Source organism: Gossypium hirsutum, chromosome D02 (genome assembly GCF_007990345.1).
Source record: "Gossypium hirsutum isolate 1008001.06 chromosome D02, Gossypium_hirsutum_v2.1, whole genome shotgun sequence".
In the NCBI taxonomy this organism is placed as follows: domain Eukaryota; kingdom Viridiplantae; phylum Streptophyta; class Magnoliopsida; order Malvales; family Malvaceae; genus Gossypium; species Gossypium hirsutum.
The window spans coordinates 6,572,799-6,600,282 of NC_053438.1; the positions used below are offsets into that span (position 1 = coordinate 6,572,799).

Genomic DNA, 27,484 nt, shown 5'->3' on the forward strand with positions numbered 1-27,484 from the left:
TGGTTACAATATAAAATTTGAAAAAGCTGAAGTTTCTATTACTGAACCTAATTGTACCATCTCACGTTATTTACACTAAATTGCGTTGAAATAAGTAGAAACAGATATATTAAATTATTTAAAATAATGGGTAAACATCTATTCCAGTTTTAAAATATTTAAATGAAGTTGAAATTTGTTGATAGAGATTCAAATTGAACATGAATCGTTAATATTAACATCTTCTTCCACGTATTTTTCTAAAATATGACGAACATAATAAATTTAATGTGTATACAGGAATGGTTTGACTGATTTCAAATCCTAAAATTATATTAAATTTGTATATTCAATGTAAATTTTGTGGAAAATGACTTTCAAAAAATGATTTTGGAAAATTTATATTTTTTGGTATTTGGATGAATTTGTGTAAAATATTTTCTATTGTTTGACAAATTTTTTAAAAATGTTTCATAAAAGTTGTTTTCAAAAAACAAGCATACATTTGATATTTTCTTATATTTTCTTTATTTATTTGAGTTTATTTTCTATCTATAAATTTATATTTTATATTTTTTTTAATATATTAAAAATATTTTGTTATATTCAATTTCATCACAACATCATTTTTTAGTTACGTGACTACCAAGTGAGTATTTTTTATTTAAAAACATGACATCAACAAAATTATCAAAAAAATATATATAACAATGTCAACAAGTGGATTTAATTTTTAAATATGAAAAGTAGATGGACTAAATTATTAAAAATAAAAGTACAGAGTTTTAAAAAATACATGGACTTATGACATATTTTAACATTTATACTACAAAACATTTATTATTAAAATAGTAATATTGAATAATTTCAATAATATGTGATGAATATTATTTAAAATTATTATTTTTAAATTTTACTATTAAAACAAAATTGAAACATTAAATAATTTATTAAATTAATAAATTTATTACATGACTAAATATAACTAATTAAATTAAATATGTATGTTTAATGATATTGAAAAATATTATATATTATTTTAATATTTTAAACATAAAAATAAAATTTATTATCAATATAATAATATTAAGCTTGATTTAAGTTAATTTTGATATAAAAATAAATTTAATTATAGAGGAACTCTTTTTCGGAAAATGACTTACACTTTTCAAAAGAGTAAGCTATTTTACAGGAAAAATGACTTATTTTACGTTGATCTGTAAGTCATTTTTCGTTGACCAAGTTATTTTTTGTGAAAAAAATACGGGAAAATGCAGAAAATATTTTTCCGTAAAACTTCTTACATATAAACAAAATAACCCTTAATTTTAGTTCTTATTACATCAATAATATCCTTTTGTACTTTTAAATAATACCATAGATTTGATATTTTATACAACACCTTTCCTAAGTAATAATCATTATTAAAAATCAAAATTGAATATTTAAGGCAATTTCAATTTTTATTGCGCTAATCTATTAAGGGGTAGATGCTGACCACAAGTTTTAAAATTACTCTATACTTAAGATAATGATCGAACCTTCGACCATTGATTAAAATAGGAGAAATAATGTGTTTTTTATTAGTGTAAATATGTGAAGTTACCAGTTATTTATTTAGATTTCAAGTGTCTTAATTTTATGGTGCCAAATGACAAATATATAACAATGCCAATAAATACAATTTGCCAAATTTATGTCTTTATATTACTTTAGTATATATGCATATATATTAGATATATACGTACAACTCTAATTAAAACCAATTCAATACAAAATACAATTAATTAAAATTAAAATATATCTAAACCTAAACCATAATAAATAATATTTCAACTTAAAATATTATGTGTGTGAATCGACACATGTTATTTATGCATGATAATACTTAGAACCTAAATGTTTAAGGTACCCTCAACCATTGTAATCACTGCCGACATTGCATTAACAACTTTTTATTATTTTTATTTTATCATAAATTAAATTTTTTTTCTTACGGGTGTTTCAATTTCTAGCCATTGTTTTATTTTTGTTTAAAGTTAATGACATATGTCTTTATACTTTTTAAAATTTAAAATTTATATTAAATTAATATTAATATTTTTAAATTATTTTATTAAATTCAGATTTATTATAATGTTATTTTAGTTACATTATTACTAAGTGAATATTTTTTCCCTTCAATAATAAACTTAATAATGTTAATAATTAGAATTGATTTTTAAAATATAAAAAGTATAGAAATTAAATTATTAAAATAAAAATATAAGAATTAAATTTCATAATTGAATAGTACATAAACTTATGATATATTTTAGGTTTATTTTATAATCACTTGATACACTTACTTTTTACTTTTTTTTTCAAAATTTAATAACTATCGATAAAGTAATAAAAATATAAATAATCCTGTTAATAAAGTTTTGGGTGGGTTGATAAATTAAAATTTTAAAACTTTGTGCACCAAGTTTAAACCTTTAGGGGAGTTTTTTTTTAAATTTATTATTGAAATTAATTAAATTACTTACTTCACTCTTTTAATAAAGTTTTGTTATCTAGTAATTTTCAACTCCACTAATTTGAAAATAAAGTTTTGTTAATAATATGCACTCTAATACGTATCATCAACTTACCAACATCAAATTTTAAAAATATTTCGAAAGTTTAGAATATAGTCATGAACTGTATAATTAAGTTTACTGTCACATGTTTCACAAGAGTTTAATTGTTTGAAGAACCTCATGTTCAGTGCAGAATTTAATTCAAACGGATTATATTGATTCTATGAAGAGTTAATGTGTTGTCTTAATGTATTCGTTTAAAGGTGATTTATTCTACTAAAAAAATTAAAAATAAAAAAAAATTCATCCATATATTAATTTAAAGAAACTTTAAGTTGAACTTGAACGTTTGGGCTTAAATATTATGGTCTAAAGATTAAAATTTAGGATAAGACAACATTTAAATTTTAAATTTAATAATTTTTTAATTTGGTCTTTAAATTTTTTTAATTCACATTAATCATTGAATTTGACAAAATTTTTCTATTTTAGTCATTGTGATAGCGAGACATAATATGAGAGTGTTACATCGTCACATTGAATCAAAATGGGAAAAAATTCCAGAACTAATGTGAACAAAAAAAAATTCAAAAACTAAATTAAAGAATTGCAAAGTTTAGGGGTAAATGTTGCTTTTATCCCTGAATTTAGTTTAAGACACACTTAGCACAACGCTTGTCACGTTTAAATCACGTGATTTCGATTTGATCCGCCACGTAAGCCCGACATTTACATAACTTTTTTTCGTTCTTTTGATTTTCAATTTAAATTAATTTCCCGCTCATTTCACAGTTCCTTCTTCTTTTTTTTTCTTTCTCTCTCTTCATCTGATAAGACGCTAAAGCCAAAATTTGGGTTTCTCAAGAGTCTCGCTTCTTCTTTTTTTCAGAAAGCTCCCAACAAAATATTATTCCCAAAACACCCTCCTCAGCTCTTTCAATTTTCGAATCAGAACCGTAACATCTTCACCATGAACCATTATCACATCTACGAAGCCATCGGTCGTGGAAAATATTCGGTAATATCTCCTCATTTCTCTCAGATTTCGACAAAAATTTTCATCGCTTATTTTACTTCATTTTCTTTTTCTTAATCTCAATGTTTTTGTTAGAGTGTGTATAAAGGACGGAAGAAGAAGACGATTGAGTATTTTGCAATCAAAAGTGTCGAGAAATCACAGCGGAGCAAAGTTCTTCAAGAAGTAACATCGACTTCTTTTTTTCGAATTTTTTGATATGATTGGAATGATCAATTACTAATATTGAAAATTTAGATGTTATTGATTTGATTTTAGCTTGTACTTATACTATGTATGACCTTTATGGATGTTAGAGCTGTTTTTTTTTTCTTTTGAAGATTTGAGATAATTTTGTAACCTCGATATTTATGCTTAATTCACAGCGGAGCAAAGTTCAGCAAGAATAACATCGAGTTTTTCTTTTTTTTTAAAAAAAAATTGAGCTGATTTGAATGATTTATTACTAAGATTGAAAATTAAGATGCCATTTATGTAATTTTAGCCTGAAATTTTATTATTTATGATCTTTATTGAAGCGAGAGCTGGTTTCTTTGTGTGTGTGTGTGTGTGTGTGTGTGTAATAGTTTAACCACAATACTAATGTTTAATTACTAATGCTAATACAACATTAGCTTATATTTTACTGTTTTTACATTATCTTTTTCCATATTTTTTCAGGTTAGGATACTTCACTCTTTAAATGATCCAAATATACTTAAGTTTCACTCATGGTATGTTTATTTTCCAATTTAGATCTTTACTTATAAATTTTTGGTATATTTTCAAAATTTCTCAATTTCGTTACTTGTGTGTCAAGGTACGAAACTTCTGCACATTTGTGGTTGGTTTTGGAATTCTGTACCGGTGGAGATCTCATGACCTTGTTACGGCAGGTACTTACAGGTTACCTCCTGTTTTTCATTTCTTTTAAAGCATGAAAGCAACTGTGAAATTTTATTGGTCTGATTAACTGAGACAGATTCAAGGATCTCGAATGTGGGTATGCTTGTTTAGAAATGTACGTTTGGGTTACATTTTCAATCTTTTTAATGATGAATTTCAGGATGGTAAGCTGCCAGAAGATTCAATTCATTTCTTGGCCTATGATCTTGTCAAAGCTTTGCAGTAAGAATATATGTTCTATTTCCTATTCAATTTGCAGTTAGTGTCTTGTATGTCTTTTAATCTTTTTAACTCTCTATGTTACTCAGATTCAAATGTGGGTGTTGGATATGTATGAGTCCAAAAGGATTACTTTCAACTTCTTTCAAGATTTTTTTATGTATTAGGAGGGTCCTTGGAATGCCATATCTCTATATACATGTTTGTAAATGTGTCGAATATAGATATTTCAAAAAAAAAAAAGTTGGAGTAATATAGCTTTTGTGAGTTACTAATGGAAATGTTGGTTGTTGTTATTAGATATTTACATTCAAAAGGAATCATTTACTGTGATTTAAAACCATCAAACATCCTTTTGGATGAGAATGGGCATACAAAGGTACCTATTCAGCATAAAACAACTTTTTCATAAGATCGAGTTGCTATCATCCTACTTCCTACGCAATTGAGCTTTCACATTTGTGTATTAATTTGATGCAGCTATGTGACTTTGCACTTGCAAGAAAGTTGAGTGATATATCTAAAACGCCTTCTTCCATGGTAGGTTCATGTAACCATTGTAACATTCTGTGCACCCAAGACAGAATTAAATTGCCAATTTAATCAAGTTCTTTAAGTAATCCTTTTACCTTTTCTTTTTCTTGTTTCTAACTTGTTCATTGTTCTGCTTTCTACTGCTTAGCTGCCACAAGCAAAACGTGGAACTCCCTGTTATATGGCTCCTGAATTGTTTGAGGATGGAGGTGTCCATTCTTATGCATCTGATTTTTGGGCACTAGGTTGTGTGCTATACGAGTGTTATGCAGGAAAGCCTCCTTTTGTTGGCAGGGAGTTCACTCAACTTGTAAAATCCATCCTCTCAGATCCGCCTCCTCCACTTGAAGGAAGTCCAAGCCCGTCTTTTGTCAATATTGTTAATTCTCTTCTGATTAAAGATCCAGCTGAGAGAATAAAGTGGCCTGAGCTTTGTGTGCATGCCTTTTGGAGGAATAAATTTTCTCAAGTATCTTTACCACCTCAGCCCGCTTTTGAAAACATGATTGGGTTATATGCTAAACCATGTCTCTCAGAGCGTAATGGTGACCGATCTTCTCAAAGCAAGACCCCTCCTAAATATAGGGAAAAAGATCCAAAGGGGGCTTCAAGGAAAGATGAGAATTCTCTGGTGGGTTCAAGAGGTCATGAGACACCAGTTAAGGGTACACCAGTTGGCCGTAAAACTCAACCAAAGGCTTCTGGCAGAGGAGCGGAGGAGAAGCATAAAGATCATTCTAGTGCTATTAAGCGTGTGAATCTCTTGAGATTATCTAGAATAGCCAAAACAAACTTACAGAAGGAGAATGAGAAGGAAAATTACCGGAGGCCTGTCCCTAATAGCTCTGAGAATGAATCTGAAGTTAAAATTGAGAACACCGATATGGAACTTGATTTTGATGAGAACACTGAAGAGGAAGTGCATGATGAATCAGATGGGTCAGATGTCCCCACTTGTACGACTGAAGAGAAGATTTCAAGTCAGAATCAGGAACAATTCAAAGTGGAAGAGGGGGATAATAACGTTGACAGAGCAGACAGCCAAGCTGGGAGTAATTTGCCTGCCTCTGATGAATCAAAAACATGTGATCAGGAATCATCTTCAGATCATGTTGAAGTGGCTGCAACCCCACCTAGTGTCAGTTCTCAACACAGAAACCAGAGAATTAAGGAAAGTCCAGGGGCTACCCTTGAGTCTGAATGGTCAAAAACATCCAATAGTATCTCCAAAGTTCTCTGGCATACTTCTGATCTTTCTGTAAGACCTGTAATGCCAAGCAGAAAATCTGATAAAATGTCAGAGGCACTTCCTTCACTACCATTTGAGGCATTGCATCCGTCTGATTTTGTAAGAATGTCGAAGGAAAAATTGGATGCACTCAACAATAGAATCATATCAATATTTGGAAGTGCTGGCACCGGTGAGAAGCAAAATGTGATTAGATACCTTGAGATGCTTAGTAATAACGCAGAAGCAGCCAATATCTTGACTAATGGTCCGATAATGCTCATGCTTGTCAAAATGCTCAGGCTGTCCAAGACTTCTGCTTTCCGTGTACAACTTGCTTCACTGATTGGCTTGCTGATCCGACATTCTACTTTCATTGAAGATGATTTGTCAAATTCAGGAATTTTAATTGCACTTAGTGATGGTCTTAGAGACTACCAGGAAAAAGTTAGAAGATTTTCTATGGCTGCTTTAGGTGAATTACTGTTCTATATTTCCACTCAAAATGAGCAAGCAAAAGATAACAACCCACTTGAATCTCCATCAAAAAACAACAAGCCTGTATCTGGCTGGCAGGTCTGTTTCATATGCCATTGCTCTAACTTTTTAGATGGTAAACCTGATAAGTGGAATCTTGATTTTTAATGATGTTGCTTTCAAGGTTTCATGTTTTAAAAAAGTCAGAAACTGCCAGTATTGATGTAATGCCTATTTGTTTCTTTCCCTGCTGATTTTCATATATGTTCCATTATTCTCCTCTTTATTGGCAGGTCCCAAATTCATTGGTTTCATTGGTGTCATCAGTTTTACGTAAAGGAGAGGATGATATGACTCAGCTTTATGCAGTTAGGACAATTGAAAACATTTGCAGCCAAGGAGGATATTGGGCATCTCGTTTCACCAGCCAGGACGTGATTAGTAACCTGTGCTACATTTACAGGGCTGTGGGAAAGCAAGAGAGCATGAGGCTAACTGCAGGGTCTTGTTTGGTCCGCCTTGTTCGTTTCAATCCCCATATCACTCAATCTGTTATAGATAAACTTTCACTCAAGGATATTGCATCTGCTCTTAATAAGGGCAGTCCGCGCGAGCAGCAAATCTGCTTAAATCTTCTAAATATGGTACTGCTTGGGAGCCATTTGTTCTCAAATATAGGAAGGTACCTTCAACCGTTGGTAGAGGACAAGAATCTGGTGCCTAGCCTAGTGTCTCTCATAGAACAAGGAACTGAAACCCTACGGGGCAAAGCACTTCTTTCAGTGGCTCTTCTTTGTAAGAATGGTAAGAGATGGTTGCTGCAATTCTTTTGCAATGCAAGGTTACTCCACATAGTGGACAGATTGGCAAAAGAGAAGGATAACTATCTACAGCAATGTCTAGATTCATTTCTTTATGAAGTGGCATCTACAGTTCCCGGCTTACTTGATAGTATAACCGGAGATATCCAGCAAATGATGGGAGGACGACGACATGGGCAGAACTCTGCCCTTACCAGTCGTGCTGCTGCAAAGAATAATGTTAATTTGTTCCCTGTAGTTCTTCATCTTCTTGAGAGTTCATCATTTAAAAGCAGATTGGTGACTCATCAGATCTTGCGGCAGTTGGCAAATCTTATCCAAGTTGTTGAGACACCATTTCAAGTAAGTAGTTTTATCTGAGCCATCCTTTGTTCTCATCACTGATTATAAATTTTTCAGATCATTTTCTCTATTTTAGTGCACATAATATACTTATTTGGACTTGGTGTGACTGTTGGATAGTTATGTCGAAAATAAAGAAAATATCAGTAAGACAAATATTCCTTACAAATACTAATACAGGTCATCTTTTTCATTGACCAGGGACGGGATGATTTCCAAATAACATTGTTACGAGTTCTGGAATCCATACTTGAGGAATCTCCTGTAATTCTTGAAAGCCCTAATATTTTTACCCAAGGAATTCTTCCTAGTCTTGCTGTTCTTTACAAGGGCAACAAAGATGGTAATGCCAGATTTTTGTGCCTGAAAATCATGTTCGATGTGATGGTCATCTTCTTGAATGAACCTTCATTAAAAGATCAAAGTTCAGAGGATCTAAGATTGATATCTAATTCTCATTTTCTTCCACTCTATCCCACCTTGATTGAAGATGAGGATCCCATTCCCATGTATGCACAGAAGCTTCTAGTGATGCTAATTGAGTTTGATTATATCAAAATCCCCGACATTTTAGATCCGAAAATGGTCTCAAAATGTTTTGGATTTTTGCTTGGCGATCTAACAAATGCAAATGTAAACAATGTCAAACTGTGTTTAGCTCTGGCTTCTGCTCCTGAGATGGATCCCAAGTTACTTTCGCAGCTAAAAGTGGTTCGAAAAATTGGTAATCTTTTGGAGCTTGTATATGCAAAGGATATGGAAGACTTTCTTGAGCCAACTCTTGGCTTGTTTAAGGCTTTTCTTCTCCGCTCTAGTGGAAATGGTTTCGTTTACACAAAAGAACCCACACAGTTACTTGATGGTTCATTCGAGTCAAGTGGCTCAGTCAATCAGCAGCAATGCATTAGAGATATAATGGACTTTGGCAGCAATGTTGGAGTGCTATTGGATTTAAGTGCATCTCATGAACCGAACATTGCTGATGTAGCCTCTGAATGTGTTGTCTTATTGCTCAAGGCAGCTCCAAGGGAAGCCACAACTGGGTTCCTAACTAATCTCTCAAAGGCTGGTTCAATCCTCGAGTCCTGGCGCAGCAAGGGCATCTCTCACTTGCTCTTGAACCGGTTACTGCAGGCTGTTGGTTATTCTTGTAGGCAATACTTATCACATGCTATGATACTATCAATATCTGCAGCTGAAATTACACGGATTCAAGGCATCGTTTCTGAGTTGAAAAGCTCCAGTATACCTGGATTGGCTAATGTTGCTTCCGTTGTTTTCTCAGAGTTGCAGCGGCTGCCTCGTCGCATTTGAACTTCATTTCAGGTATATCACTTCTATGAATCGCTAGTGATGCTGAATTTCTTTCGCAAGGATAAACGGTACCGGACTGGTTGACAGGGAACCAATGTTATGTTCAGTCCGACAATTATATGATAGTTATTACGTTCATGTTTAAACATTAAAAAACTAATTTGGTTGAACTGATTAAAATGAAAACCGAAAATTTGATCGGTTCACTTTTCAATTTCATTCATGTAATATTGCTCTTTCCCTTTATCATAAATTCTGCTCTTTTTTTGAATGTTATCCTTTATAGATTAATACATTCTGAGATTTACTTGCACGTTATAGGCATTGATGAAACGACATGGAACATATTTATGGAGTTCTGGAGGGTCAAAATAATCCATGTTAGAGAGGTGAGTTATATTTTGTTAAGTACTGCTCTTGGCCTGTAAATGTATAAACCATGCATGCTTCGTTTCGTACCATCATTGATATAATATCTTTTTCTTTTTTTTTGGATAATTGATATAATATCATATATTCAATTTAAGTTCTTTTCGTTCCTTCAATGCTTTATTCGAAAAAGAAACCGTTGAGCCTTTATTTTTTTGCATTTCTTTTGTCAAATCTTATTTATTAGTCAACTGTATACGAATATATTAGGTTGGGTTCTGTAAATTGTTTCTTGATGAAATAATTTTATGGTAGTTATGTATGTGTTGTCTAAACAACGAATTTTTGCTTTAAATTTTTATAGTTCAATGCAACATTTGTTTATTTAAAAAAAAATACAATTTTCGTTGTGATAAAATTTATGCAATAGTTTCGTGATTATGGTGTCAGTGTCACTGTTGCTTAAACTCAAAAACAATGGTTTATTTTAATGTTGCAATTGATGTTTTAAGTAATAGTTTTTTTATCCAGTTAAATGCAAGATAATGCTTTTCTTAGTTATTGTAACGTTTTTTCTAAAAATATCTTTCAACATTATTTTAAAACTAAAAAAACGTTTTTTCAATAGTTGCAATGTTATTTTTTTATAGAAAAAGAATAATTAATAATTGCAAAACGACTACTTATTTATATAATAATATTATAAGATGAGTACTATGATTTAGTTTTCTGTTTTCTGAAGTTGAGGGAGAAACTGTTGTATAGTGTGTGAACTTGGAGTTAGGCATTGGAAACAACTCCTTTGCTACTAGATTAATGAGTTAATTAATAAATTAACACATATTCTTATTTATTTATCTTTATAGACTAGTGGTCCAGTTACATTTTAAAAACTTATGTAAAATTGTATGCAACTCCTTTCATGAATTAATACTATTATGTAAGAGCTTTATATTCATTTATGTATATATAAAATAAATTTTAGTTAGATGATCTTTATTGAAAATTAGAGAATGAAATTTGAAAAACCGTAGTTAATATTATTTTGCATTAATGATAAATTAATATATGTTTGTATAGCTATATATGTGTGTATTAATTAATAGTTGTTTTTAGGTGCTTAATTATTATCTATGTATTAATGTGTAATTGGATGTATTATATATTAATAGTTAGGTGCATTAGAGACAACAAAAGAGTAGGGTTCATTAATTCCTATGTAAAAATATTTATATGACGAAGTTATATATATTATTGAGGCAACAATTACGTAACACAAAAAGTTAAGTTGCTTAAATATTTTTTTTTAAGATTTTCAAAATATGCAACCATTTTATTTATGTTAGTTACTAATAAAATTTTAAGCAACTATACAACAATATTTCTAGCATTGTTGCTTATTACATTAAAAGGCAACAATTTTTATATCTATTTTTGTTGTTGTGAATTTCAAGTTTGGTTTTATTTTGAGATATTATTTTATTAGTAAGAGCTATTTTTTAGTATAATGTTTGAAAATATAAATTTGAAAATTTCACCTTGAATTTCATTTAAATTAAAATATCTTTTGAGTTTTTGAGCTTTTATACATTTGGAATTTAGTTCTTTTACTTTTATTTAATACAATTTAGTCTTATTCTTTATTTAAAAACGCAAGTCTAATTATTAACACGGTTACAATTTTTCTATTAAATTCGGTCATTATAATGTCATTTTCTTGTTATATGATTATTAAAGTAGTACTTTTTTTTATTTCAAAATGTCAAATTAGTGAATTTAACAAAAGAACTTTAGCAGTGCCAACAATTAAATCTAAATTTTAAAATTTAAAAAATAATGAAATTAAATTCTTGAAAATAAAAATAGAATGATTAAATTTCAAATGTATAAAAAATATATGAAGTTAGAACATATTTTAACCATTCATTTATTATATATCACTTGTTTTGAATTTTATCCTTACCCCTTGTAATTTATAATATATTTATAAATTTAAAAAAATTATGATTATTACACTTACATGTATTTTTATTATGTAATTGATAATTTTTTTTTAAATTCAATTCAGTTTTTCATGTTAGTATTTTTAATATCATTGAGTGACGCGAGTCAGTCCACATGATAACATTTTTGTCTTACTAAAATTAACGGTTTCTTAGTCGGTCAAAAGCCCAAAACATTATTCAAAATAATATAAAAATATTTTATATCATTACGAATTTATGTCCAAGGATTGGTATAATCCAATTTCTTATCTCTGAGTTCTTAATTCTCATAGGATTTTAGGTACACAAAGTAACAGAGTAATGTTATACATAATAAATAGAACTCTAAAAGCAAACAAACATGACATCAAGAAAATACTCTCACTATTGAGACGACAACAAATATACAATCAAAATTAATAATCAGCTAGTGCTGGACAAAATTGCTGTTCTAATCAACCTGCAAAACTCTCATTAATATTAACACAAAACTTCACACTGAAATATCCAGCTGTTGAGCCGGGTTCGCCATGATTTTAGGAAATCGGTATAGCATTCTAGACTTCTTGTACCTGCTATATCAGCTTCGAGTTCCTTTTTCATTGCCACTGAGGACCGTTTTGTTCAGTGGGTGATCCGGGAACAAATGGTACGAAACCCCTTCCACCGAATACAGGTCGCATGAAGGCATCATCGAATTTTCTCCAATAATAGTGCACGGTGTGGGAAGGAGTGGTCAAGAGCATTCTTAAGCTGGACGGCCGGATCACGCTTCGGTTGCCTTGTTCAGCCTCAGATTCTTGCCCATTGTTGAGAAGTGGTAGGAAGAATGATTTAGGAGTAGTTGGCTCGGACGAAAGCATTCTCGAGAGATGTTTTGGAGAAGGAAGCAAGATCCTAACTAATGGTTTAGTCATCAATCCGAAAACCTGCATAGTTTTAACAAACATAAACTTAATTGAGTTCCAAATTTCTACTATATTTATTTTACCTCCTCGAGTAAAAGGAAACATAAAAGAGATGTGGAATGAAGTGCAACAGTTAAAAGCACATTACGACTGCCATGCTACAATTAGAGCTATGACCGAGCTGAGCAGAATTCAGCTCCAAATTTAGAGCCCAAAACATGGCTCAACCTTTATTGAGTTTCGCTTTTGAAATTCAACCATAATTCGAGCTAAAACTCAAACAACCAAGTTGGCTTGATTAGACAATCTACCTTGTTCACCAAGTTAAAAACAAGCTCAATTCCTATCCTCAACGTAGAACTCAATTTATTTATGCTCAAGCTTAAGTTTGAATTAAGAATTATCTAAAAAGAATGTTCAATTAACCTTGTGAGCCACTCAGGTAAAGCATTAAGATACTCAGTTTGGCTTGCTCGACAGCTTGTGCTTGACTCAACGATGTTCAAACTAAACTAGAATATTTTTCTAGTCAACCCAAGTAGCTTACAAACATAAATGTCTCATTTACAACCTTCCTTGCAATTTGAAAACTGTGGTGTTTGGTAAAAGATTGGAGGTATGAGAACAAAGGTAAGAGGTCATAATCAAGATCTATCGAATAATTAAAGGGATGACTTATGTCTTACCACTGTGCTGAAAAGAACAACCGTGATTGTGCTGGTTATCATCATCGCATTCCCTCGCACTTGAGTATGCCCTAAACTAGTAAACTGCAAAAGAACGAATATTAGACTCATCATTACACATTTTTTTCTTTATTAGTCCTGCAAATTCAGGAAGAAAACAAAAAATTTGCAATTATACACAAGTTTTCTGTCAGAACCCTTAATTTATCGATTGAATATTTTATATAGAATTTAACTGTATATAAATTTAAATAAGTTAAAATCTATTATTTTGCCCTGAAAGATTGTATATAAGACTTAGGAGCACTTCTGTGTATTGAAAGATCCTACTAATGATATATAATGTTGGATTACATGAAAGAAAAAACAAGTTGAATCTTTATACCTGATTATAAGCAAGTGCCATTGAGACAGCACCGCGCATAAGACCAGCCCACCAAATGGTAACCTGCAAAATATAAGTCCACAGAGAGGTAAAAATTTATTGATCCCGAGCCTACTAAAGATACGTGTTAGAATGGTTCGAAACACATACTTGCTGTTTGAATTCAATTTTCTCATGAGGAGCTTTCTTTGTCAAGTTGGATATGAACGACAAGGGGAAAACAAAGGCTGCTCTTCCAACAAGAATCAAGCCCAGTAGAATCGAACTCACCCCAACTGATTTTCCGGGGCTGAGAAAAAAAAAGTTATGTTAACTCGTAATAGAAAAATATGAATTTTGAGTTAATAGTAAGATATAAAAACAGTGTATTATTGGCCTCACCTATCACTGATAACTCTCCACTTCTCGATGTCCAAAGCATCCATACCAACATAGAGGAAGATAAAGATCTCAGCAACAAATGATAGAGTAGCAAAAGCATGCCTGCAATAATATGCGGGAGTGATGAGATACGATAACATGAAAGGTTGGCAGGTGGAAAACTGATTTAACAGTTCAAAATAACAGATTTTGGAGATTGAACATACTTTGTTGTCACTCTTGAACTTTCTGTAACATTATGCCATGTATAGTGAGACATAACAATCCCACAAAAGAATACTGTAAGAATTCCGCTTAAATAGAAAAGCTGCAAGACAAACGTTCCAATATTGTCATTAATAGAAAAGAAAAACAGTCATTGACAAGGAGGCCTGCAAGTTCTAAGAAACCTTACTTCAGCGAGCATGTATGAGAGGTAAGCCATGAGGATCATAAGAGCAACCTCGCGATCAGTTGAATGCCTGTTTTTGCAAGAAGAAAAATGATATGAAGACCGTATAGTAAACAAACCAGAACTCCTTGCCTTCATTATTATGTAAAATTAACACCACTATTGAAAGAGACCACCCATGTCCCATATATATAGACATGAGAATATGGCCTTCCAAAAATCCTATTAATATATAGAAAAACTTAGAAAAAAGTTCAATATCCCCATGCTGTACACATGTCCATATCTGACACTCACACTCGAGTATGAGAAACATAGATTACGGTTGAGCAAGTTCAAGTGCACTGTGCTTTTATCCTCGGCTAGTTAAATGAGGCAAAAATATGAAAATTGGACTTTAATACAAACCTTCCGAAATACAGCTTTTTAATAATGAAAGCACTGAGCAGTCCAGTCTGTAGAAGATAAACAAAAATGATCACTAGGAATAATATCAAACCACAATCAAGGGTATTTTAAAACTGAGAATAGAAAGAAAGCCTCACCACAACTCCTAGCAAAGTACTTGAGATGAACAAATAAAAAAAATTTCCGACAAATTTCAAGGCAATGGTAGAGTTGATGTGATTAAGGTCAAAGCTCTGGATTGCATTGAAAAGAACCACTGATGTGGCATCATTCACAACTCCCTCCCCAAAAACCAGACTGTACAACAAAGGTGTCTCGTCCTGATTAAGAACCTGAGACAAACAAGCAGAGGATAAATTGATTGGCGCAGTTACTGTTTAACAATTTTAATGGGAACCTAGATCTCGAACATACATACTTGCAAAGTGCAAACAGAATCTGTTGCAGAAAATATTGCCCCAATTGCTGCAGTTCAGAGTAGTGAGGAGAATTAGCAAAAGACAAATATAAAATTCAACAATATATAGGAAAAGGAGTTAGCGAGGCATGAATGTCACCAAGATAGTCCCCTATCTGCAGATCACCAATATGCAATTCCTTGAAAAACTGTATGGCACCTAGCTCCCAGTAAATAAGAAAAGAAATAGTAGATATTAGGGAAAAAATTAGCAATTAGTAATTTTTTTTAACCATAGAAATAAAACCTTACTCTAAGAGATAAGGCCAATCAGTTAGTAATTCAGTATGTGTGCTTGTCACTAAATGTGCATGTTTGTGCAGCCAACAATGACTATAATCACAAGCTATGTTACTTAGATTCAGGTGTGAATGTTAGACGTGCATATGTGTGAAATGGATTTGGTCAATACTTTTAAGTTTTTCCGGATGGTTATATCCCTATACTCATGTGGATATATGTCGAACACAGGTGTCAAACAAGGGTAACTTCAAGCAAAATGAAGAGTCGGAGCAACATACATTGCACTTCTACAGAACTTATAAAATCAGAGCACCTTTCCCAAATTTTTACCAATAATTTAAAACAATGTATTTCATAAACCATCCACCTTGAACTAACCCAATAATGAGTTGAAACATAAAAAAGTTATCAAAACATTAAACATACCTGCAGATATGATGCCAAATGATATTAAAGTACCAACTGCACCAAACAGCATGATAGTCATAAAGTTGCGGAAAAATTGCTTCTTCTTCACTTGGAATCTGGTAAAAAGAAGAAAAAAAAATCAATCATTGTTGTTTTTAGTAGGACCAGGTTGCTCAAAGCCTATAGGTACAGTTGATGATTCCTTAATTGCTATTTTAGGAACTCTTTTTGCATTTAATGCATCATTTTTATTAAATTGAAGATAAAAATGTATTAATTGTATTTTTTTTTCATTACGTACAAATAATCAGGCAAAGATTTAACATTTTCCTTTCAAGTATTACCTCCGTACAAGAACCTAAACAAAATTGAAAGTAAAACCCAAGAAAAAAAAAGTTAATGCACTTTAACTAAGGGCAACCAAAATGTCCTCATAAAGTAAATGGAAAACAAATATAAATAGAGATTAACTGCAAACATCAATAACTTACCCCGCATTAAAAATAATAGGAGGAAGCAAATAAATGAAGAACAAGTCTTCACTGAAAACTAACAGGTGAGAGCTTTTTCCTCCTGTTGTAAGCAAAATTACAACTCCAGTGCACACCCCCTGCCATCAAAGAAAACCAAAATTATGAAAATTAATGCCTTTTTCCTCTTGAGCAATATAATACATAAATATATATATATACGAGAATATGCAAAAGTGCAACTTACAATGACAAGAGCAGTAATGGACTCGTTCATCCATCGGCTTTCCTCTAGTAAATGACCAATCACAATACAACCGCAAAGAAGCGCCACGAATAAGTTCATTGAAACTATGGAGCTATGATCAGAGGCTAAAAGAGAGTTTAAGATCCCGATCGCCATGGTATACCACTAATAATCACGAATCTATTATTTTGAAGTGAGAGCTAGAGTTTAACTATATAATAACTTAGAGCTTGATTTTATTATTGTTATTATTCAATTTCCCTTGAGTATTTGATTTTGGATCCGAAAACTCTCGTTCCAGAGACTTCCAGTTTCAGCTGCCAACCTCACTGAAAATCTGTTCAAAATAAAAAAATATATATATAGTTGAAGCTTTGGATCAGTTAATTAACAATAGCTCATTCTCTTAAGTTTCTAGTTTGGTTGCTGAGAAACAGGGATTGAGATTCAAAATCCGTAAGTTTCAGGAAAAGAAAGCAAAAAAAATAATATAATAATAATAATTCAAACTTACAGAAATAAACCTCAAAGTCAAAGATGCTAAAACATATATAATTTTCCTTTTCTTTTTCCTCCTCTTTTAATTGCCAGCCAAAAGAGTTAACTCGACAGCTCAAGTTGAAAGCTTAAAAAAATATAGAAACAGAGTCAGAATCCAACTCACCTCAACTCGAGTTCTGAATCTCAAAACTGTAAACTAAGAATAAGACGGATATGGATCATAAAACTTCAACCGGAAACTGACTCGGGAGAACGTAAGCAAAGAAATGCTGAATTTTCTAGTTCCAGATGCTAACCTCACCGAAAATCTGTAGAAAATTCAAAAAATAAAAAACTGAGTTGAAGCTTGGAACAGTCAATAAAAGATAGCTCATATTTTCAAAGCTTCGAGTTTGGCTGCTGAGAAATAGGAAATGAAAGTAAGAAATTGAGATTCAAAATCCGTAAGTTTCAGCGTTAAACAAAAGGGAAAGAAAGCAAAAAAAAAGAAGAAGAAATAATTCAAACTTACAGAAATAAACCTCAAAGAAACGAAAACGCATCTTATTTTCCTTTTCCTCCAGTTTTTCTTGCCAGCCAAACAGAGTTAATTTGACGGCTTAAGTTGAAGCTTAAAATATTACAGAAACCGAGTCGGAATCCAACTCACCTCAACTCGAGTTCCGAATCTCAAAACTGTGAACTGAGAATATAAAGCATTTGGATCATTAAACTCCAACCGGAACCTGATTCGGAAGAACTTAAGCAAAGAAATGCTGAATAATTTTTTTTAAATTTAAATGTTTTATTTCCTTAAAGGAATAATAAATAGGTGAATCACAGAGAAAAATAACAGAGTACTACAATGCAGACAGTGAAAGGAAAGCGAAGAGATGGGAAAAAGACAGAATTGTACAATAGACCTTTTGAAAAGACAGTTTAAAGTCCTAAAACGATTTTAACCGTTGACGATAATCTAGATTGAGAAAGTATTGTAAGTAAATGGTCAGGATTGTTTTGTTGTTGTGGTATTGGGTTCACTCGATAATTCCTTTTGAATCTTCATTGATTGGGTAGAGAATAGCGGAGAGGGACGTGAAAGGAAAGGAGCCAAGAAATGAAGGTACGCATGTTATGATTTTGTCGACAAAACGTGTCAATGGAAGATATTTTTAAATATTTTTTTTCTAATATTCTACTAAAAATCAATTGAACTTTTAGCTAAAATAAATCTAAATATCTTTTCTCCTTGGATAAAAATTAAGTTGAGAAAAACAAGTTTGAAAACATAATCCATATCAAATAAAAGTCATGCTCGGACAACATTTAAAATTATCATTATAATTATTGAAAAATTCAACTCCACAAAATCCCACCACATTATTCATGATTTCTTTTTAATTATTTATAGCATTTTAATAATTTTTTATATTATTTGCATATAATTTTTTTAATTTTTTTACTCCGAACCCAAAACCTTGAACTTAAACTCTGAATTTATACTCCAAACCTTAAATCTTAAATACTAAATCTTAAACTTAAATCTTAAACCTTGAACTTAGATTTAGGATTTGAGGTTTAAGGTTTATGTTTGTGATTTAAGTCTGAATTTTGATTTAAAGTTTGGGGTTCGGGTTTTATAGTTCAAGTTTGAGTTTAGAGTTTAAGATTCAAAATTCTAAATTTAAGGTTCGGAGTGCTAAGATAACAAAAAACCACTTAGAAAAGAGAATATATTTTTATTTTCATATCTCTTCTCATACACACTACATGTATTTAAAGCAAATACAACAACTGTTACTCAACTGCTTTACAACAAACCTCAACTAACCCCAACTACTAACAGATTCTTTATTAACCCTAATACAGAGTAAATAATCTATAGTATGAAAAAAATTCCTGAAATTTCATTAAATAATTAAAAAAAGACTATAAATAATGTGGTGGGAATGGTACATATAACAATTTCTTCCAAATAACATTTGTTGCTTGCATTTGATAATTTTTTAATTTTGATTCTTAATTTTTTTATTCACATTAAATTTAAAACTTGAAAAAAAATTAATTTGATTTTTGAATTTGAATTCAATTAAAGTATGATTATGTGATACTTTAAATTTGTGTCACGTCGTTACTTTATTATCTAAAAATTGTGTATAAAATCTAAAAAATATGAAGGCTATAAAGAAATATAATTTCACAAAAAATTAGATGATGATATCCTCATATTTTAATGGAATTCAAGTTAAAGGATCAAATTAAGAAAATATATCAAATTCCAAAACTAATATAGACAAAAAAAAAAACTCTGAAACCAAAATGAAAACCTTGCTAGATCTAAGAACTAAATATTGTTTTATCCCTAACAAAAAAATTGATAAAATTCCAATATTAGTCCCTATACTATGCATAAGTTGTTCTCTATACTTAATTTGGCCATTTTCAATCCTTGTACTTTTTAAAATTTAAAATTTTAGTCATGATCAAATGACAAATGTTAAATTCATTAAGTCCTACAATATTCAAAATTAAATGCGATAAACTTATTATCACATGGGTAATGCCATGCCAGCTTCCTATTTCCACATATTACTTCTCAAAAAAAAAGTTAATGAAGTTAACAATTTTGCTTGCGTTAGAATTGAAAATTTGAAATTCAAGAAACAAAGCGAGAGAATGATACAATTAGAGAATATGGATTAAATCTACAACTTTACACATAGTACATAACTAATAGCATAATTTAACCAAACAAAATTTACTTCTATCATTTGGTTAGGACTAAAATTTCAAACGAAAAGTACATAAATTAAAATTAATTAATTCAAAAAATATAGGGCCAAAATGAATTAAATTAGAGTATAAGGACTAAATCTTAAATTTGATGAAAAGAATTTGTTGACTTTGTGCGAACAACAAACAACTTCAAAGTATGGTAGTAGAGTTTAGGTCAAATTCTCCTATTAGACTCTATACTTTATGTAAATTGTGTGTTTAGCGCTTGTATTTTAATTTGGTCATTTTCAATACTTGTAATTTTAGAATTTTTAAAATTTAGCCCTGACCAAATGGTGGTTATTAAATTTTGTTATTTTCAAAATTTGATGTGCAAAACATATATTATCACATGTATAATACCATGTCAGTTTACTATTTCCACATATTGCTCACAAAAAAATAGTTAATAGATTTACTAACTGTTGTTTGCATTAAGACTAAAATTTCGAAATCCAAAAACTATAGCGACTAAAAATGATCCAATCAGAGAACATGGATTGAATCTATAACTTTACGTATAATACAAGACTAATAACATACTTTAACCAAACAAATTTAACTTCCACTGTTTGGTCAAGGCTAAAATTTTAAAATTTAAAAAATACAATAACTTAAATTAATCAAATTAAAGTATAAGTACTAAAACTATAAATTACATAAAGTATAGGGTCTAATTGCAGAAGTTTACCTAGAATTTACGTCAGCGTGTAACTCGGTTCTTAAAAAATTTAAATCAGGGTCGGTAGATTGGATTAAAATATTATGAGCAATTTTTTTATTACATTTGTCTATGACATGTTCTATTTAGTATTTACTGTATAAAACTCTTTTCTATTAATATTTCCATATTTTATAAATACCTCCAAATAATTTTTTTATTAAAAAATATTGGACCGGGTTGAATAAATTAAACTACCATAATCTTTGTTTAGGACTCCATCCTTAAGGAAAGTGGAGTTTTTCGTGTTATGATTTTAATAAAATGTGATTCTTTAGAATGTAACTATTATGAATGTAATTGTCGATAAATTTATTTTATAATATTTGATATATATTGAAAGATATTGATTAAAATCTTGTAAATATTGCATTATCACGTTTGGTTCATTAAATATTTTTCTATATATTCATGTTTTAAATTTTTACAATAAAATTTAATTGATAATTTTAATTTTAGTTTTTTAAATTTATAATTTTAATTGAAAACAAAATTATTTCAAAATTGTCCTACATATATTTTCTAATTATAAAATAATATGCTTGTGAAATTATGTATATATAAAACTTGCTTTCGAATAAATTAAAAAAAAACTTATGTATATATAATATTTGTGAAAAATCTATTGAAATAATAAAAAAAATTAGGACAAAAGTAGACAATAATTTATTTTTACATTTATTAATAAGACTAATACCCTAAAGCAATATAAAATAGGGTTAATTTTGTTTTAATATTTTTTGACTTTCCAATCCACAGGAAAGTAACTCTCCCACATTTTATAATGGGAATTACATGGACACGTTCATAGTAAAATAACTCTCAACGAAAAGTTAAATTTCAAAGAAAATGAATAAAATCCAATATATGAAACATTGAAATCACTTTTCAATTGAAAGAATTTTCAAGAAATCTCCTAAATAAATCTCTTTCTTATTTATTGCTTTAATATATTATTTTAAACCAGACAAATGTGATATATCAAATATGATGTTAAAATCGAATCAGATATATTTAATTATAATTTAAATTAAAATAAAATTTGATGAAATTTAAATTTAAAATCCAACCAAACATTTTAATTTAAATCGATATTCAATTTTCTCTGTTTTATTATTTTTGAGCCCTAACAAACCATTTGCCATGGAACCAAAGAACGAAAGAGTTCTTTTATGTTGCTTTTAAATAATTATAGGTTTATGATATTTATTATAATATTTTATAAAATAATTAGATTGAATTACAAGTCTAAACAAGATTTACAAACATCAAAACTCTTATCATAAAACAAAGGAAATCAAAATTTTTTTTTATCATAAATCATTATCAAAATACTTATTTTAATAAATCTTCACTTATAACAACATAATAACTTAGAACGTGTTTGATAAACCATTAAAAATTTTCATTTAATTGAAAATGAAAAATTTTCAACCTTTAATTTTTTAATTGCGTTTGATAATTATATTAACTTTTTTACTTAATATAAAAATTTCAACAAAAAAATGTTGAATATGTTAAGTAAGTAGATCACTTAATGTGAAAAATAGTAAATTAATTTTATTTTTAAAATAAATTATTTCTTTATTTTCTTAAAATATTGAAATATTGAAATTTTATATTTAATTTTATCCAAAACTATTAAAATAAAATAAATCATACAATATCAGTAAGATTAAAATTGTGAAATAATTAATTTTATCAAATAAAATAATTATATTCAGTGCTAATATATCAAACAATTTTATAATATAAATTAATAATTGTAAAATTTAATATTAAAAATTTTATACTTAATTTTTTAATTTATTAAATACATTCTTACTTTGAATCTTTAAACATTTGGAATTGATTGAAGAATTCAACTCTTTCTTTTTTTGTAATTATTAGTAATTAATTTATGTTATCATTGTAGGTACTGATTTAACACAATTACTAAAATACAACATAGATACAAGTTGTTAACTTGTTACAATACCGAAAATTTCCAACCGGAGAAAGAACAACACGTGACTTAAATTATGCCGAAAATGACCTAAGCAATCAATTATTATTTTAAAATAACTACTTGTTTGTTTACTTTTCCTTTCTGTCGCTTTCTGTCTGAAAAACTTACCTTGTCTGAACGACAAACAACCTGAAGTGTTGTGGTCCAGTTCACGTAAGCGCTACCGTAACTAAATTCTAGAAAGAAAATTAAGGGTGAGTTTAGATTGACGGTGCGTTTATTTGTGGTTAGTGTAAAAATAGTGGTGGTGGTGAAATTAGATACTGTAGCGATATTGTAGCGTGAGACAAAAAGTAAGCTAAACGCACTGTACCGCACCCTAAATCTGGTCGGTAGAGATTTTTAGGTATATACAATTGGATTAAAAATATTATTATGCATTTTTATTAGATGTGTCAATGGTCTGTTGTATTTTTATATTTAAAAATTATTTTAATTTAATGTTTATTGTATAATTTTGTTGATACTAAAATGTGTTCTTGAAATATTGGAAGTAACTCACTCGAAAAACCAAGAGTCGTTAATGGCATTTAAGGTGGAAGAGAAGAGGGGGTTGTACATAGTTGGTGGTTTTGGGTATCTAGTCATGAAGTGGAGAGGTTTTTATGGGAGATATTTAGTTTACATATTCTTATTTAATAGGTGGGTTGTCATTTAGTGTAGGTTCTTGTTAGGTTGACTATGTAATTTGATGCGATGCGATTTAAGGTATATTAATGATAAGTGACAATAAATTTATCGGAGTGATTGAGTTTAATGTGATTATGGCCTTGGGTGAAGCACAGTATTCGGTGGGATAATTCCCTAGACAAAGTGAAAGTTATAAAGTGAGATTATTTGAGACAAAAGATATTGATGAAGTCCCAATGTCGTGGGCTAGGTCTAATTGATTTATGAAATCTTTTGCTTATTATTTCTTGTAAAAATAGTGAAAATTCTTATAAAATTTGTTTATGATTTGATTACTCTTATGAAATTCACATGAGATCTTGAAGATAAAGAGTAAACTCGAATATTCTTAAAAATGTTAATTACATAAAAAGATTAAATGCCCCTAAAAAATCTACACCATAATTAGTGTCCGTTAAGTCTATGAAGGCTAGTGCCTGTCGAGGCTAAGTTGCCTCCTCCTGTTCGCTCTCTAGTATTTAAGTACTTTTAAATATTTTTACGTGTTTACATATGAATAACAATTTCCTCTTTAACGTACTATGGTTTTTTTTTGGTCTCATGGAACTTAGTACAATGTAAGGCGGTGTTGTTGCATAAATAGATAATGTGCAAGTGTTCAAGTATAATGAATTTAAACACTTTTTGCCATGTAGTCAACAAAGTACAATATACTGGGGAATCTTTTAGTGCTTTAGGAACCAAAATCTTTTTAGTTATGTAGAACGATTGATTAATTTAAAGCCTAATTTAGAAATGTTTCTCAAAAGTATTTTTTAGAAAAAAAATTTTGAGACAAATACATTTTTAAACAAGCTCTTTTTTAAGAGAATATATTTCTCTCAAGTTAAAAATTAGCCTAAAAGCACTTTTTTCAAAAGATGAAAATTTTAACTTCTTATCAAAAGTATTTTTTTTTCCAAAAGCATTTTTGAGAAACATTTTTAAACTAGGCCTAAGTATAAATGTTTAATAAACACTTAAAGATGCGAATGATGCTTGAGGAAGTTGTGCGTTAGAAGTAACAAAAGATGCTTGAGAATACTAATTATTTAAGAAAGATAAAGTGCCAAGAAAGACGAAGGATAGTTAAAAAGGTTGTGTGCCTGAAAATGTGAAGTATGCCTGAAAAGGCTACGTGCCTAAAAAGATGAAGGATGCTTAAAAAGATTATATTTGAAAATCCATGCTTGAATGCCAGTGTGATATTTATCCCTATGAGACTTGAAAAAATAAAAAAGCTCTAATTATTTATAATATGATAGTGATATGATGCTAATGAAGGAATGTCTAAAAAGCCTAAAGGGCAAAAATGAAGTGTGCCTAAGAAGACTATGTGCTTGAAGAAGCAAAGCATGCCTAAGAAGGCTAAGCACTTGAAGAAGTGAAATGTGCTTGGAAAGACAATATGTGCTTAAAAAGACTAATAATCTAAAAATGTGCCTCAAAAAGTTAAACATGCCCAAAAAGGCGAGGCTAGACTTATATACACATTAGTAATTATTTACAATATATAGTTATAGATAAATTTGAAAAGATTAAATAAAATTTATCGCGAAATATGATATTTATTTTTAAAAAATTTTAAAATAAAGTTGGTAATTATCTATAATATAAATCATACCTTAATCAAGGTATATCTAAAAATGGTAAAGGACATTTACCAAGAAAGTATGTCATGCGATATTTGTCCCCGTAAAATTTGGGAAAAACATTAGCAATTATTTATAATATATTAGTTATAAGATGCTTATCATTTTATGAGGTATGTATTAACACGAGCTTTACCGTAATGAATTTTGGCCATGTACATCAACTAAGACAAAAGTGAGATAGTAATCAAATATATTCAAGAGTTTAGCACTACCTTTGCACCAACAAAACTCTTGGTGAGGTATGTACCACTTACACTTGCACCAACATGAATTTGGGCATAGTATGTACTAATATTCGGTTTGTTGAGGTATGAAAACGTACGAAAACATAAATATACTTTGGCGTAATATGAATTCATAATATAAGTCATATATATTATGTTTAACTTAGTATATTTATTAATTGAGTCTCAGTTCGATTGGTATGAATATTGTTGTTAATGTAGGAGGATGTGGATTTGGGTACGCTGAAGCGCATTATACTCCTATTTATGGGTAGGGGAGGGACTATGAGTAGTTCTAAGTATTGTGTCAAAAAGTATGACAAATTAATGACTCTAGCTTTATGAGTTTGTGTAACAAATGAAAAAAAATCAAGAGATAAATTAACTTATTGTGATATTTTCTATTTACTCTAATGATTTGTTCCACTTTTGCATCAAATAATTTTAAAAATATTATAAAAATCATATTATTCTAAATATCTTGTAAATAATATTATATTTTAGTTTGTATAATATTAATATTTTGAAATTTTATATTTTTTAAGGAAGCTCAATCATTATATTAAAAGTTATAAGTTAAGGAGACAAAGTATAAGCTGAAATAAAAAGAGAACAACATACTAAACTTAAGTCAATAAGCTTCCCCCGTACACTTAAATCTAGTTTTCTTTTATGTTAATGGCAGAAATACTATGAGCATCGAACTCAAGTGTAGAACGAAAACACTTGAGGACAATATTCCACTTAACAAAAGTAACATATAGTAAGGTTGATCGTGCCAAATTATGTGCCACTTATTGGCAACTCGGTTCACCCAAGAGAAAACTAAATCACTAAAGTGGGACGCAAGCAACAAAATATTCGAAGTTGAGCCAAAAAGTGCGTTAATCACCTGTATCAAATCCGATTCCATGGCCAAGATTTAATCCATGAAGCCGAGAGAGCTTCTTTGATTGCAACGGCCTCTGCTAGCCGAGGAGCCAAAGCAGAGTCAATATGTCCTGACATAGCTTTCACAAACTTACCCTTCTAGTCCCTGACAATAGCCGCAAAACCCGTAGCATTTTCCTGGCAAAAATAAGCGGCATCAATATTGCATTTATACTTACCCATACAAGGCTTCTCCCATCTATGCTGACGCCCAAGCTGCTCCGCGTTACTTGCACTATTAACAGATCATACCCCTTCATTGCGTCACACCAATTCAGTAGAAAAGAAGTAGCAATGTTTACAACATGGTAAGGGGTCGAAAAGGTTCCTTTCCAGCACAATAAATTGCGATGGTACCACAGACTACACATAATAGACAGAACCCAATCCTGCCTGCTGCTATCCTAAGAACTCAACGCATTAGCAATAAAGTCGACAACAGGAAAATGAGCAGGTTGATAACCAACTTGCTGTCAAACCGATTTCGAAAAAGAACAACCAAGAAGCACATGATCAAGTGATTCCTCCTCCCCACGGCAAGCATATGCAACAGACACATTGACGCCTCTCTCGATTAGACGCTTCTTCGTCGGTAAGAAGTTTCTAAGGCAACGCCAGCAAAAATCCTTTGTCTTTGGCGGTAAAGAAGAAGCCCAGAACTGATCCCATGGCCCCGCGACGTGCAGAGGCAAAAGATTCTGTGACCATGAGAGCGCGAATCTGTACCCCGACTTTACACTGTAAAATCCATTCGGGTTAAAGTGCCAAATAAGCTAATCGGGCTGCAGGTCGACCAATCGGAATACTAAAAACATGAGCCACATCGTGCGGAGACAACACCCCCTCAACAAAGCTTCGATCCCAACCCGTCCCATCCTCGGTCATAAGCATCTTTACGTACAGCTCTTCAAGCCCCTCAATCGGCACCTTTTCAACCTAAAACGTAGCCTCATCATTCAACCAAGGATCATTAAAAACCTGTATGGAAGCTCCATCCCCTACACACCACCAAAAGCCATTCCCAACAAGCTGCTTAGCCGCATAAAGACTTCTCCAGACAAAAAAAAAGGTTACTATCTTCGCTTGCATAAAAAAAACTCACCCGAGAAAGTATCTAGCTTTGAAAACTCGACATGAAAGAGAATCGAGGTTCAGAACGAACCTAGAAACTTGCTTGTCAAGCATTACTAAATTAAAACAGTGCAAATTTCTGAAGCCCATAACACCAAATTTCATTAGTTTTTTTTAATAATGAATCAAAGCCATTAAAATTTGGAGTGAAATTATA

The 27,484-nt window shown here is 30.5% G+C and overlaps 2 protein-coding genes across 5 annotated transcripts; one reads left to right on the plus strand and one right to left on the minus strand.

Annotated features, from left to right (window-relative positions):
* Positions 1-3,368: 3,368 nt before the first annotated feature.
* Positions 3,369-9,941, plus strand: LOC107932155 (serine/threonine-protein kinase RUNKEL). Of its 2 annotated transcripts, none has more exons than XM_016864106.2 (11): positions 3,369-3,558; positions 3,652-3,741; positions 4,237-4,289; positions 4,376-4,451; positions 4,622-4,683; positions 4,981-5,059; positions 5,161-5,220; positions 5,363-7,018; positions 7,213-8,082; positions 8,284-9,408; positions 9,718-9,941. In XM_016864106.2, exons 1-10 carry the CDS (start codon positions 3,511-3,513, stop codon positions 9,394-9,396), a joined length of 4,107 nt encoding a protein of 1,368 aa, XP_016719595.2. In that variant the 5' UTR covers positions 3,369-3,510; the 3' UTR covers positions 9,397-9,408; positions 9,718-9,941. The 2 variants fall into 2 exon arrangements, with proteins under 2 accessions (XP_016719595.2, XP_040944124.1); XM_041088190.1 differs by having other exon boundaries at positions 3,379-3,558; positions 3,665-3,741.
* Positions 9,942-12,004: 2,063 nt separating this feature from the next.
* On the minus strand, positions 12,005-18,125 carry LOC107932164 (sodium/hydrogen exchanger 2). 3 transcript variants are annotated; one of them, XM_016864115.2, is made up of 16 exons: positions 17,885-18,125; positions 17,399-17,543; positions 16,735-17,071; positions 16,509-16,627; positions 16,036-16,133; positions 15,467-15,526; positions 15,328-15,374; positions 15,047-15,241; positions 14,910-14,956; positions 14,505-14,571; positions 14,317-14,417; positions 14,111-14,212; positions 13,880-14,018; positions 13,730-13,792; positions 13,345-13,428; positions 12,005-12,679 (listed from the first exon to the last, which is right to left on the minus strand). In XM_016864115.2, the coding sequence occupies exons 3-16, from the start codon at positions 16,888-16,890 to the stop codon at positions 12,350-12,352; spliced, it is 1,608 nt and encodes a 535-aa protein (XP_016719604.1). In that variant the 5' UTR covers positions 16,891-17,071; positions 17,399-17,543; positions 17,885-18,125; the 3' UTR covers positions 12,005-12,349. The 3 variants fall into 3 exon arrangements, with proteins under 3 accessions (XP_016719604.1, XP_016719603.1, XP_016719605.1); XM_016864114.2 differs by having other exon boundaries at positions 17,747-18,116; XM_016864116.2 differs by lacking the exon at positions 17,399-17,543 and having other exon boundaries at positions 17,885-18,116.
* Between the last annotated feature and the right edge of the window lie 9,359 nt (positions 18,126-27,484).